The sequence below is a fragment of the Thunnus thynnus genome, chromosome 13, assembly GCF_963924715.1.
Source record: "Thunnus thynnus chromosome 13, fThuThy2.1, whole genome shotgun sequence".
NCBI lineage: Eukaryota > Metazoa > Chordata > Actinopteri > Scombriformes > Scombridae > Thunnus > Thunnus thynnus.
The window spans coordinates 31,992,322-32,007,573 of NC_089529.1; the positions used below are offsets into that span (position 1 = coordinate 31,992,322).

At 44.4% G+C, this 15,252-nt stretch overlaps 1 protein-coding gene across 3 annotated transcripts in view; it reads right to left on the bottom strand.

Moving 5' to 3' along the window:
* LOC137196227 (platelet-derived growth factor receptor beta-like) overlaps positions 1-15,252 on the bottom strand; it is a 30,175-nt gene that overhangs the window by 12,632 nt on the left and 2,291 nt on the right. The window contains exons 2-11 of one of the 3 annotated variants that reach the window (XM_067609090.1): positions 13,038-13,104; positions 6,399-6,467; positions 6,214-6,302; positions 3,579-3,774; positions 3,187-3,447; positions 928-1,058; positions 762-843; positions 527-601; positions 243-423; positions 55-170 (exon numbers count right to left, since the gene is read on the bottom strand). In XM_067609090.1, coding sequence (XP_067465191.1) covers positions 55-170; positions 243-423; positions 527-601; positions 762-843; positions 928-1,058; positions 3,187-3,447; positions 3,579-3,774; positions 6,214-6,302; positions 6,399-6,456 — 1,189 coding nt within the window. In that variant the 5' untranslated portion in view covers positions 6,457-6,467; positions 13,038-13,104. Of the gene's footprint in view, positions 1-54; positions 171-242; positions 424-526; positions 602-761; positions 844-927; positions 1,059-3,186; positions 3,448-3,578; positions 3,775-6,213; positions 6,303-6,398; positions 6,468-13,010; positions 13,105-15,252 lie in introns of all 3 variants that reach the window. The other 2 variants (XM_067609088.1, XM_067609089.1) reach the window with 2 other exon arrangements.

Sequence of the window (15,252 nt, forward strand, 5' to 3'; positions counted from 1 at the left end):
GTCTAACTGTCAGTTATCTGTCTGTCTCTCTGCCTGCCTTTCTGTCTCTCTGACCTTTGACCTCCAGGTAGAAGACAACCTCTGCAGCGTCGTCGTCGTTGGAAACAGTCGCTGTGTAACTTCCTGACTGATCCATCTGGACTCGAACCAGCGTCACCGTGCTCACATACCTGCAGATCAATCAGTCAATCAATCAATCAGTTAACTCAATAATGATCCAGTCAGACAGATGTTGGATGTACCTGCTGTCAGTCAGGTGTGTGGTTGTGACAGAGGTGGTTTCCGTGGCAACAGTTTGGTTCTGTTTGGTCCAGATGACTGTGGGGGCAGGGTGGGCGTCGACCTCCACGCTGAGCTCCACCGTGTGGTGGAGGAGGGTCGACACGTTGGTCTCACCTGCACGCAGGTACACATAACCCCGATCTGCAGAGAGACAGACAGGTTACCTGTGTGCGTGTGCGTGAGTGTGTGTGTGTGTGTGTGTGTGTGTGAGTGTGTGTGAGTGTGTGTGTGTGTGTGTGCTCACCCAGTACTGTTATTGTGATGTTTTTCTCCACAGTTTGTCCCTGCATCGTTTCCTGCACTGCACACACATACACACCTACAGGAGACACACAACATACAACCTCATACACGTCACCATGGTAACCCAAACACATGACAGGGACATACTGTACATCACTAATGAGTTACCGTGGTGATCAATGAACCCTCAGAGCCGCCTGTCAGGCAGCAGCAGGTCAGCGTTATCAGTGACCTACCAGAATCTGCAAGCGTTGCCATGGAGATGTTAACGAAGGAGCGGATTCGATTGGGCAGGAAGTCCGTCAGTGGCTCGATCTCCTGAATCAACACGTGAGAAACATATTAATAAGAACTGGTGAGGTCATACCGCTTGATGACATCATAGTTGACATAAATAGGTACCTGTCTGCGGGGAAAGACCCAGGAGAAGAAGACCATGTCAGTGTCTGAGACGGTGCAGTTTACTGTCAGAGGCTCCCCCTGCTTCAACACCCGGCTGGACACGGTCAGCTCCACCTCCATCTGCTGAGGCACTGAGAGACAGACAGGTGACAGACAGACAGGTGAGGGACAGACAGGTGACAGACAGACAGGTGACAGACAGACAGGTGAGAGACAGACAAGTGAGGGACAGACAGGTGACAGACAGACAGGTGACAGACAGACAGGTGAGAGACAGACAGGTGAGGGACAGACAGGTGACAGACAGACAGGTGAGGGACAGACAGGTGACAGACAGACAGGTGACAGACAGACAGGTGAGAGACAGACAGGTGAGGGACAGACATGTGAGGGACAGACAGGTGACAGACAGACAGGTGACAGACAGACAGGTGAGGGACAGACAGGTGACAGACAGACAGGTGAGAGAAAGACAGGTGACAGACAGACAGGTGAGAGACAGACAGGTGACAGACAGACAGGTGACAGACAGACAGGTCAGAGACAGACAGGTGAGACAGACAGACAGGTGACAGACAGACAGGTGAGGGACAGGTGAGAGACAGACAGGTGAGGGACAGACAGGTGAGAGACAGACAGGTGAGACAGACAGACAGGTGACAGACAGACAGGTGAGAGACAGACAGGTGAGAGACAGACAGGTGACAGACAGGTGAGAGACAGACAGGTGAGACAGACAGACAGGTGAGAGACAGACAGGTGAGAGACAGACAGGTGAGAGACAGACAGGTGAGGGACAGACAGGTGAGAGACAGACAGGTGAGACAGACAGACAGGTGACAGACAGACAGGTGAGAGACAGACAGGTGAGACAGACAGGTGACAGACAGACAGGTGAGAGACAGACAGGTGACAGACAGACAGGTGACAGACAGACAGGTGACAGACAGGTGAGAGACAGACAGGTGACAGACAGACAGACAGGTGAGGGACAGACAGGTGAGAGACAGACAGGTGAGACAGACAGACAGGTGACAGACAGACAGGTGAGAGACAGACAGGTGAGACAGACAGGTGACAGACAGACAGGTCAGAGACAGACAGGTGAGAGACAGACAGGTGACAGACAGACAGGTGAGAGACAGACAGGTGAGAGACAGACAGGTGAGGGACAGACAGGTGAGAGACAGACAGGTGACAGACAGACAGGTGACAGACAGACATGTGAGAGACAGACAGGTGAGGGTCAGACAGGTGAGAGACAGACAGATGACAGACAGACAGATGACAGACAGACATGTGACAGACAAGCAGGTGAGAGACAGACAGGTGAGAGACAGACAGGTGACAGACAGACAGATGACAGACAGACAGATGACAGACAGACACGTGACAGACAGACAGATGAGACAGACAGATGACAGACAGGTGACAGACAGACAGCTGACAGACAGACAGGTGACAGACAGACAGGTGACAGACAGACAGGTGACAGACAGATGACAGACAGGTGACAGACAGACAGCTGACAGACAGACAGGTGACAGACAGACAGCTGACAGACAGATGACAGACAGACAGGTGACAGAAAGATGACAGACAGGTGACAGACAGACAGCTGACAGACAGACAGGTGACAGACAGACAGCTGACAGACAGACAGGTGAGAGACAGACAGGTGACAGACAGACAGGTGACAGACAGACAGCTGACAGACAGACAGGTGAGAGACAGACAGATGACAGACAGACAGGTGACAGACAGACAGGTGAGAGACAGACAGGTGACAGACAGACAGATGACAGACAGACACGTGACAGACAAGCAGGTGAGAGACAGACAGGTGAGAGACAGACAGGTGACAGACAGACAGATGACAGACAGACAGATGACAGACAGACAGATGAGACAGACAGATGACAGACAGGTGACAGACAGACAGCTGACAGACAGATAGGTGACAGACAGACAGCTGACAGACAGATGACAGACAGACAGGTGACAGACAGATGACAGACAGGTGACAGACAGATGACAGACAGCTGACAGACAGACAGGTGACAGACAGACAGCTGACAGACAGACAGGTGAGAGACAGACAGGTGACAGACAGACAGGTGACAGACAGACAGCTGACAGACAGACAGGTGAGAGACAGACAGGTGACAGACAGACAGGTGACAGACAGACAGCTGACAGACAGACAGGTGAGAGACAGACAGGTGACAGACAGACAGGTGACAGACAGACAGGTCTCACCTATGATGCTGTAGACGTAGTACACCTGTGACTCTCTCTCCTCGGCTCCGCGTGACGCCACGCACACGTACGACGTGTCGTTCAGACGACCTGTGAAGCCGTGGCCCGGCTCATACGTCGTCCCGGTAACCGGGATCCTGTTGCGACCCTCGTACAGCATGACGCTGAGCTGCGGGTCAGACACCACGCAGGGGATGGTATCTTCCTCCGACTCCTTCATCACCACACCTGGACCGAGCGGGACGAACCATTCCTCAGGACCTGGGGGGGTCGGGGGTCGGGGGTCGGGGGTCGGGGGTCGGGGATTAATTTCATGTTTATTGTTTTTAATTTTTAAGTTAGTTTTAAGCGGTGGAGAGAACAGATCGATACATGATAAACATCACGCTCACCTTGTCCAGGTATGAATATGTCAACCTCTCGGCTCTCGTCAGGGAACTCCTCTTCACACGTGTATCTCCCAGAATTCCTCCAGGTGGCGTTCAGGAGCTGCAGGACGCTGCTGGAGCCCTGTGTCTCCACAGTAACCCCGCCCACCTGAATGTCCTGAGGTAACCGCCAGGTCACCTGACTCCACCCCGAACACACCTGGAGAGACAGACAGGTACCTGAACACACCTGCAGAGACAGACAGGTACATGAACACACCTGCAGAGACAGACAGGTACATGAACACACCTGCAGAGACAGACAGGTACCTGAACACACCTGGAGAGACAGACAGGTACCTGAACACACCTGCAGAGACAGACAGGTACCTGCACACACCTGTACAGACAGACAGGTACATGAACACACCTGGAGAGACAGACAGGTACCTGAACACACCTGCAGAGACAGACAGGTACCTGCACACACCTGTACAGACAGACAGGTACATGAACACACCTGCAGAGACAGACAGGTACATGAACACACCTGCAGAGACAGACAGGTACCTGCACACACCTGTACAGACAGACAGGTACCTGAACACACCTGCAGAGACAGACAGGTACCTGCACACACCTGCAGAGACAGACAGGTACCTGCACACACCTGTACAGACAGACAGGTACATGAACACACCTGGAGAGACAGACAGGTACCTGAACGCACCTGCAGAGACAGACAGGTAGAGACATAGACAGGTAGAGAGACAGACAGGTAGAGAGACAGACAGGTAGACCTCCTAACTGCATCAGACAAAGGATTTGTCTCTATACTTGTCCTGTTAGATCTTAGTGCTGCATTCGACACCATTGATCATCAAATCCTTTTGCAGAGACTGGAACATTTAATTGGCATTAAAGGAACTGCATTAAGCTGGTTTAAGTCCTATTTATCAGACCGATTTCAGTTTGTACATGTTAATGATGAATCCTCCGTGAAGGCAAAAGTTAGACACGGAGTTCCACAAGGTTCTGTACTTGGACCAATTCTGTTCACCTTGTATATGCTTCCTTTAGGTAATATTATTAGGAAACACTCCATAAATGTTCATTGTTATGCAGATGATACCCAATTATATTTATCAGTGAAGCCTGATGAAACCAATCAGTTAAACAAACTCCAAACATGCCTTAACGACATAAAGACCTGGATGACCTGCAATTTTCTGCCACTAAACTCAGATAAAACTGAAGTTATTGTGTTTGGCCCTAAACACCTTAGAAACACATTATCTAATGATAAAGCTACTCTGGATGGCATTACCCTGGCCTCCAGCACCACCGTAAGGAATCTGGGAGTTATCTTTGATCAGGATATGTCCTTTAACTCCCACATAAATCAAATCTCAAGGACTGCCTTTTTTCACTTACGTAATATCACAAAAATCACATCCTGTCCCTAAAAGATGCAGAAAAACTAGTCCACGCATTTGTTACTTCTAGGCTGGATTATTGCAATTCCTTATTATCAGGCTGCCCTAACAAGTCTCTAAAGACTCTCCAGCTGGTCCAGAACGCAGCTGCACGTGTTCTGACTAAAACTAGAAAAAGAGACCACATTTCTCCCATTTTAGCTTCACTACATTGGCTTCCTGTAAAATCTAGAATAGAATTTAAAATCCTTCTCCTAACTTACAAAGCCCTTAATGGTCAGACACCATCATATCTTGAAGAGCTCATAGTACCGTATTATCCCACTAGAACACTGTGCTCCCAGTATGCAGGCTTACTGGTGGTCCCTACAGTCTTTAAAAGTAGAATGGGAGGCAGAGCCTTCAGCTATCAGGCTCCTCTTCTATGGAACCATCTTCCAGATTGGGTCCGGGGTGCAGACACCCTCTCTATGTCTAAGAGTAGGCTTAAAACTTTCCTTTTTGATAAAGCTTATAGTTAGGGCCGACCAGGCTCGCCTTGGATCAGCCCTTAGTTATGCTGCTATAGGCCTAGACTGCTGGGGGACTTCCCATGATGCACTGAGCTCCTCTCTCCTCCTCCTCCTCTCCATCTGTATGCATTCATGTAACATCATTGCATGTCACTAACTTTGCTTCTTCCCCGGAGTTTTTTGTGCTTTCTCATCTCACAGAAAAACCTGACTCCCGGGCCGAACCTTCGCGGTCCTTCACAGTCCTGATGGCATCCTTCCCTGGCTGTTGCTGCTCGTGCTTGTTGTTGTTGTTGTTGTCATTGTTTTTCTTCTGTCTCCCCTCCCCCTTTCCCTCTCTCTTTCTCTCTCTCAACCCAACCGGTCAAAGCAGATGGCCGCCCACCAAGAGCCGGGTTCTGCTTGAGGTTTCTACCCGTTAAAGGGGAGTTTTTCCTTACCGCTGTCGCCAAGTGCTGCTCATGGGGGAATTGTTGGGTCTCTGTAAATTAAAGAGTACGGTCTTGACCTGCTCTATGTGAAAAGTGCCTTGAGATGACTTCTGTTGTGATATGGCGCTATATAAATAAAGATTGATTGATTGATTGATTGATAGAGAGATAGACAGGTAGAGAGACAGACAGGTAGAGAGACAGACAGGTAAAGAGACAGACAGGTAGAGAGACAGACAGGTAGAGAGACAGACAGGTAGAGAGACAGACAGGTACTGACCACAGTGTAGTTGGAGTTTGAGTTCAGGAGAACTTTAGACGCTGAAGGAAGAAGCTCCAGACAGACACCTGCTTCAACCAGGAACACACCTGAGAGACAGACAGGTAGAGAGACAGACAGGTAATTATTCAGCTGATTTAACTCCACCTGTAAACTCTCACTGATGCTTTTGTTTTGTAACTCACCTAACAGGAAGTGCAGCAGGTTCAGACTTCCTTTCCGTCCTCTGATCGGCGCCATCATGGCGGCTGATCCTGACCAATCAGAGCGACACAGAGAGACTTCAGATGAATCAAACATGACGACGGGAACAGAGGAAAGTTTCTCTGAGCTCACCTGAAATGTCAATTTAACACCTGGTTGGACATACCTGCATGACATCATAACCAGTCTGGAGCCAATCACAGTCCAGTATGTGATATTCACAGATCCACCATGTTTCTGGGTTTATTATGAGGTCATAGAACATTTTATGTCTTAAAACATCTGTAAGAGATCTTTAACCAGCTGTTAGAGAAGATCAAACAGGTTCTTTACTGGGAACCAGTGATGAGGCTCTGGCTGGTAACTGGGAACCAGTGATGAGGCTCTGGCTGGTAACTGGGAACCAGTGATGAGGGTCTGGCTGGTAACTGGGAACCAGTGATGAGGCTCTGGCTGGTAACTGGGGGGCGAGGGGAGTTTGGGTCAGAGGCGAACAGATGTACCAGCGGTAAGAAAAACATCTTTTATTGTTATCAGTCATTGTTGTTGTTTATTATCAGTCATTGTTGTTGTTTATCATCAGTCGTTGTTGTTGTTTATTATCAGTCGTTGTTGTATATTATCAGTCGTTGTTGTTGTTTATTATCAGTCGTTGTTGTTGTTTATCATCAGTCGTTGTTGTTTATCATCAGTCGATGTTGTTTATCATCAGTCGTTGTTGTTGTTTATCATCAGTCGTTGTTGTTTATCATCAGTCGTTGTTGTTGTTTATCATCAGTCGTTGTTGTTGTTTATCATCAGTCGTTGTTGTTTATTATCAGTCGTTGTTGTTGTTTATCATCAGTCGTTGTTGTTGTTTATCATCAGTCGTTGTTGTTTATTATCAGTCATTGTTGTTTATCATCAGTCGTTGTTGTTGTTTATCATCAGTCGTTGTTGTTTATTATCAGACATTGTTGTTTATCATCAGTCGATGTTGTTTATCATCAGTCGTTGTTGTTGTTTATCATCAGTCGTTGTTGTTTATCATCAGTCGATGTTGTTTATCATCAGTCGTTGTTGTTGTTTATCATCAGTCGTTGTTGTTTATCATCAGTCGTTGTTGTTGTTTATCATCAGTCGTTGTTGTTGTTTATCATCAGTCGTTGTTGTTTATTATCAGTCGTTGTTGTTTATCATCAGTCATTGTTGTTGTTTATCATCAGTCGTTGTTGTTGTTTATCATCAGTCATTGTTGTTGTTTATCATCAGTCATTGTTGTTGTTTATCATCAGTCGTTGTTGTTTTCTAAATACATTTCACTCTTATCTCTTTAGATGTAACTTTAGATAAACAGGATTGCTGTTGTTTGATGTTTATTCTTATATGTCTGTGATGTCATAGACGCCATAAACAGGAAGTGTATTTGTGTTTCCTGTAGCTGCTGTCAGTCTGTGAGATTCACCGCCGTCTTCACCGTGACCTCCAGGCTTCTGCTCGACCCAGTGGAACCAGTTTGGAACCAGTACAGTTAGAATTTCCATAATAAACTGAATGAAGACGTTTTTCTTACCAGCTTCTCTGAAAGATGAAGTTTCTTCAGATTCACCTCAGAAAAACTCTGAAATACGTTTTTGCTGCTGCTGTCTGTTGTTTTTAAACTCTGATGATTCAAACAGACCTGAACACACATTCCTCTGTGTGTGAGTGTGTGTGTGTGTGTGTGTGTGAGTGTGTGTGTGTGTGTGTGTGTGTGTGTGTGTGTGTGTGTGTGTGTGTGTGTGAGTGTGTGTGTGTGTGTGTGTGTGTGTGTGTGTGTTCTCATCCAATGAAAAAGGGGAATTTGGTTCCAGTCATCCAATCAGAATGTGTCTGTGGGAAAGTCTGCCAGTCAGAGGCCTCCTTGGCAGAGTGTGAGGGAGGAATGTGAGTCGACCACCGAAGAAGAAAAACTAACAGAAAGTATTTCCTGTCGGGCAGCGAGGAGCCTGAATCTGTGATACGTTTACTGACATCACAGGACGGTGGGACATCTCATGTTCCGTCATCCACACGCAGCTCAAACTTTAACTGATTTAAAGTCAAATGTCCTGAATGTTTGTTTCCTTCTTCTGCTGCCGTGTGAATATCAGCAGATAAACAGCAGGTGGCGCTAATTCTCCGGTTGGTGCCATTAAATCGTCGCAGAAGAAGAGACACAACGAACACACCGCAGCTCAACAGGGAAACAGATTTCCACTTGACATGACAAACTGAATATAAGCTTCACACAGACTTTACATCACAGCACATCTGAAGGATGTTTTACTCTCCAGGATGAACAGGAGGAACGATCACCTGACGAGTCTTAAAACGTTTCTGATTTATTTCAACAACCACAGAGTTCAAATAACTCAGCAGCCAGTCAGAGCTCAGCAAACAGAAACATGGAAATCACAGTTCAGATGCTGTTTCCTGTTTCAGCATAAAGACACAGTGTCCTGTGTGTGTGTGTGTTTATATATGTGTGTGTGTGTCTGTGTTTATATATGTGTGTGTGTGTGTGTGTGTGTTTATATATGTGTGTGTGTGTGTGTCTGTTTGTGTGTGTTTATATATGTGTGTGTGTGTGTGTCTGTTTGTGTGTGTTTATATGTGTGTGTGTGTGTGTGTTTATATATGTGTGTGTGTGTGTGTGTGTGTGTGTGTGTGTGTGTTTATATATGTGTGTGTGTGTGTGTGTGTGTCTGTGTTTATATATGTGTGTGTGTGTGTGTGTGTGTGTCTGTGTTTATATATGTGTGTGTATGTGTATGTGTGTGTGTGTGTGTGTGTGTGTGTGTGTGTGTGTGTGTGTGTTCAAACTGGTAGTTATATAGACCGGTTTTGTACTGGTAGTTATATAGACTGGTTTTGTACTGGTAGTTATATAGACTGGTTTTGTACTGGTAGTTGTATAGACTGGTTTTGTACTGGTAGTTGTATAGACTGGTTTTGGACTGGTAGTTATATAGACTGGTTTTGTACTGGTAGTTGTATAGACTGGTTTTGTACTGGTAGTTGTATAGACTGGTTTTGTACTGGTAGTTGTATAGACTGGTTTTGTACTGGTAGTTATATAGACTGGTTTTGTACTGGTAGTTGTATAGGCTGGTTTTGGACTGGTAGTTGTATAGACTGGTTTTGGACTGGTAGTTGTATAGGCTGGTTTTGGACTGGTAGTTGTATAGACTGGTTTTGGACTGGTAGTTATATAGACTGGTTTTGTACCGGTAGTTGTATAGACTGGTTTTGTACTGGTAGTTGTATAGACTGGTTTTGTACTGGTAGTTGTATAGACTGGTTTTGTACTGGTAGTTATATAGACTGGTTTTGTACTGGTAGTTGTATAGGCTGGTTTTGGACTGGTAGTTATATAGACTGGTTTTGGACTGGTAGTTGTATAGACTGGTTTTGTACTGGTAGTTATATAGACTGGTTTTGTACTGGTAGTTGTATAGGCTGGTTTTGGACTGGTAGTTATATAGACTGGTTTTGTAGTGGTAGTTGTATAGGCTGGTTTTGTACTGGTAGTTGTATAGACTGGTTTTGTAGTGGTAGTTGTATAGGCTGGTTTTGTACTGGTAGTTATATAGACTGGTTTTGTATTGGTAGTTGTATAGACTGGTTTTGTACTGGTAGTTATATAGACTGGTTTTGTACTGGTAGTTATATAGACTGGTTTTGTACTGGTAGTTATATAGACTGGTTTTGGACTGGTAGTTATATAGACTGGTTTTGGACTGGTAGTTGTATAGGATGGTTTTGTACTGGTAGTTGTATAGGCTGGTTTTGTACTGGTAGTTATATAGGCTGGTTTTGGACTGGTAGTTGTATAGGCTGGTTTTGTACTGGTAGTTGTATAGGCTGGTTTTGGACTGGTAGTTATATAGACTGGTTTTGGACTGGTAGTTGTATAGACTGGTTTTGTACTGGTAGTTGTATAGACTGGTTTTGGACTGGTAGTTGTATAGACTGGTTTTGTACTGGTAGTTGTATAGGCTGGTTTTGTAGTGGTAGTTATATAGACTGGTTTTGTACTGGTAGTTATATAGACTGGTTTTGTACTGGTAGTTGTATAGGCTGGTTTTGGACTGGTAGTTATATAGACTGGTTTTGGACTGGTAGTTGTATAGACTGGTTTTGTACTGGTAGTTATATAGACTGGTTTTGTACTGGTATTTGTATAGGCTGGTTTTGGACTGGTAGTTATATAGACTGGTTTTGTAGTGGTAGTTGTATAGGCTGGTTTTGTACTGGTAGTTGTATAGACTGGTTTTGTAGTGGTAGTTGTATAGGCTGGTTTTGTACTGGTAGTTATATAGACTGGTTTTGTATTGGTAGTTGTATAGACTGGTTTTGTACTGGTAGTTATATAGACTGGTTTTGTACTGGTAGTTATATAGACTGGTTTTGTACTGGTAGTTATATAGACTGGTTTTGGACTGGTAGTTGTATAGGATGGTTTTGTACTGGTAGTTGTATAGGCTGGTTTTGTACTGGTAGTTATATAGACTGGTTTTGGACTGGTAGTTGTATAGGCTGGTTTTGTACTGGTAGTTGTATAGGCTGGTTTTGGACTGGTAGTTATATAGACTGGTTTTGGACTGGTAGTTGTATAGACTGGTTTTGTACTGGTAGTTGTATAGACTGGTTTTGGACTGGTAGTTGTATAGACTGATTTTGTACTGGTAGTTGTATAGGCTGGTTTTGTAGTGGTAGTTATATAGACTGGTTTTGGACTGGTAGTTGTATAGACTGGTTTTGTACTGGTAGTTGTATAGACTGGTTTTGTACTGGTAGTTATATAGACTGGTTTTGTACTGGTAGTTGTATAGGCTGGTTTTGTACTGGTAGTTATATAGACTGGTTTTGTACTGGTAGTTGTATAGACTGGTTTTGTACTGGTAGTTGTATAGACTGGTTTTGGACTGGTAGTTATATAGACTGGTTTTGTAGTGGTAGTTATATAGACTGGTTTTGTACTGGTAGTTATATAGGCTGGTTCTGTACTGGTAGTTATATAGACTGGTTTTGGACTGGTAGTTGTATAGACTGGTTTTGGACTGGTAGTTGTATAGACTGGTTTTGTACTGGTAGTTATATAGACTGGTTTTGTACTGGTAGTTATATAGACTGGTTTTGGACTGGTAGTTATATAGACTAGTTTTGGACTGGTAGTTATATAGACTGGTTTTGGACTGGTAGTTATATAGACTAGTTTTGGACTGGTAGTTGTATAGACTGGTTTTGTACTGGTAGTTATATAGACTGGTTTTGTACTGGTAGTTATATAGGCTGGTTTTGTACTGGTAGTTATATAGACTGGTTTTGGACTGGTAGTTATATAGACTGGTTTTGGACTGGTAGTTGTATAGGATGGTTTTGTACTGGTAGTTGTATAGGCTGGTTTTGTACTGGTAGTTATATAGACTGGTTTTGGACTGGTAGTTGTATAGGCTGGTTTTGTACTGGTAGTTGTATAGGCTGGTTTTGGACTGGTAGTTATATAGACTGGTTTTGGACTGGTAGTTGTATAGACTGGTTTTGTACTGGTAGTTGTATAGACTGGTTTTGGACTGGTAGTTGTATAGACTGATTTTGTACTGGTAGTTGTATAGGCTGGTTTTGTAGTGGTAGTTATATAGACTGGTTTTGGACTGGTAGTTGTATAGACTGGTTTTGTACTGGTAGTTGTATAGACTGGTTTTGTACTGGTAGTTATATAGACTGGTTTTGTACTGGTAGTTGTATAGGCTGGTTTTGTACTGGTAGTTATATAGACTGGTTTTGTACTGGTAGTTGTATAGACTGGTTTTGTACTGGTAGTTGTATAGACTGGTTTTGGACTGGTAGTTATATAGACTGGTTTTGTAGTGGTAGTTATATAGACTGGTTTTGTACTGGTAGTTATATAGGCTGGTTCTGTACTGGTAGTTATATAGACTGGTTTTGGACTGGTAGTTGTATAGACTGGTTTTGGACTGGTAGTTGTATAGACTGGTTTTGTACTGGTAGTTATATAGACTGGTTTTGTACTGGTAGTTATATAGACTGGTTTTGGACTGGTAGTTATATAGACTAGTTTTGGACTGGTAGTTATATAGACTGGTTTTGGACTGGTAGTTATATAGACTAGTTTTGGACTGGTAGTTGTATAGACTGGTTTTGTACTGGTAGTTATATAGACTGGTTTTGTACTGGTAGTTATATAGGCTGGTTTTGTAGTGGTAGTTATATAGACTGGTTTTGTACTGGTAGTTGTATAGACTGGTTTTGGACTGGTAGTTGTGTAGACCGGTTTTGTACTGGTAGTTATATAGACTGGTTTTGTACTGGTAGTTGTATAGGCTGGTTTTGTACTGGTAGTTATATAGGCTGGTTTTGTAGTGGTAGTTATATAGACTGGTTTTGTACTGGTAGTTGTATAGACTGGTTTTGTACTGGTAGTTAAATAAACTGGTTGTTACTGATCTCACCTGTCTCACTCGTCTAACTCGTCTCACCCGTCTAACTCGTCTCACCTGTCTAACTTGTCTCACCTGTCTAACCCGTCTCACCCGTCTGACTCGTCTCACCCGTCTAACTCGTCTCACCTGTCTAACCCGTCTCACCTGGCGCACCTGCCCGTCACTCCTCCATCTTCCAGTTGCGTCGTGTTGTGCAGATCAGATGATGGTGACCTTTGACCTTCAGAGAGACAGATGTTGACAGATATCAGATACAAACATCAGCAGTTTTATGTTTTTTGTTTGTTTTTTCGTCTGTGAGAAGCTACGAGCAGCAGCTCCTGGTTACCAGTAAGTCACTGGGACTGTTATTTTATGACCTCGTCAGTGCTACGTGAGCGAGGCCGACCAGCAGCCTGTACCGCAGTGACTGGAAACACGGTCCGTAGCTAAAGCTAAAGCTAAAGCTAACTAGCAGCAAGACGCTTCCCTTCTCCACAGACTATGAACTATGTGGGAACGACGTAACTTCACCAGGTACTCAACACGGTGGACAAGCGCATGCTAACACACGGCTAACTAGCACCAAGAAACAGGAGGGCTGTGAACCGGATGATTCAGAGTTTATAATCAATCACATAAACCAATCAAATGTTTTGTTGTTATGAACATTTTATTATTATTCTAATTATTAATAACATATATCCACAGAGCTGCTGTCACACACAAACGTTCTCTTCTGGACAAGTGAATGAATTATGTTTACGGTCACATGATGTTTTAGTGTCACATGAACCCTTTCAGTATTAGAAACCTCCGACTATACCAGCAGTACGCGCTGATTTGGCCAAATTGTAGCATGTACGTAATACTCAGCAGGACGCCGGAAACAGTCGGACGTCGTAGTGATTCAGAGGAAACCTGCGGTCCGATCAGACAGACTTGTTTTCAATGACAGTGACGCCGCGGATGAATTGAGAGGCGGGTCTTCTGTGCAGATAACAGTCACGGAGCTGTGTGACGTTACCGACCGTCGTTTCCATGACGTAAACAGGAAATAGCAGCCTGGACGGAGGTCAGCTGATTCGGTGGTTGCCCAGCGTGGCCCAATCAGACGCGCTCTGCCCGCCTCGCCTTCAATGTCCCACAATGCAAAGCACTGATAGCTCACAACAACCGGTCATACGACGGAGATTTAGAGCCAGGCTGACGGCTGTTGTAGATTCCAACATGTGGCCAGTTTATCCCAGTAACTCCAGTCTGTAAACCTGCTGGGATGTTATCAGAGCTGCTGCTGTTTGCGGTGTTACACCATGTCAGATTGTGCGACCTGCCCTGATATTCGTACCCGACCATCTCACTCGTCATGTGTGAATCTAGAGCAGCTTCCTTCCTGCTACACACACTCATCTTTGTTGTGTTTTCTCTCTGAAGATACTTCAGGAAGTTAAAGCATTTGCCACTTAAACTATTAGAAGAAGAAGAAGACCAGCCTACATGTGTGTCGGCTGTGTGTGATCCATGTTGCCTCTTAACATTAACAAGCTGCAAAACACAAAACACTTTACAGATGACTTTGTTGTTTTCACGGGACAGTTTAAGAGAAGGAAGGACGATCAGCTTCAGTTGGTTCTGCAGGTTTTATTAACTGGTACTGGTTTTATTAACTGGTACTGGTTTTAACTACAGGATGATGGGCACACGTTGATCTGGTTGATTTATTTTAATGTGCAAAGGTTGCACTGCTGCGTCACATGACCTCTGCTGCAGCGAGGTATTTCTCTGAATCATTTTTAAACACATTGTGTGTAGTTTTGAGCTGTTGGAGGGCAGCGTAGTCGTGTGTAGACGTTGTGTTTGTGTGTTTGTGTGTAACGTGAACAGCTGTGTGCAGCTGTGTGCAGCTGTGTGCTGGTAAACTTCAACATGTGGACTCAGTGTTGAACCAATCAGAAACTTCAGTAAAGTAAATCCAGACTCTGCAGAGTTGTTGTTGTGATGTTCAGTTTGAGGTCATGACATCTGATCAATCAGCTGATCGATCATTGATCTGTCTGCAGTCTGAGCAGCTCTGAGATCAGATTTCCAACATGGCTGCTGTTATAAACTGTAGTGATCTTTGAATCTGATTGGAGGATATCTGACATGTTGTGGTTTCACTGATCTGAGGCTCCATGTTTTTATCTTCTTCTTCTTCTGTTTAGAGTAAAGCTGCCTTTGAATAAACTTTATTGGAAGTGTCTCTGGACAGACAGACGGAGGACTCAGTGTGAGAATATCAGTCGGTTTGTGAACACATTAGTGATCTGTTATTCTGGCTTTTAATATGTTTTTTATAAATATTGAGTCTATTTTAAACATATCTGTGACATTTTATTCACCAAAGCTG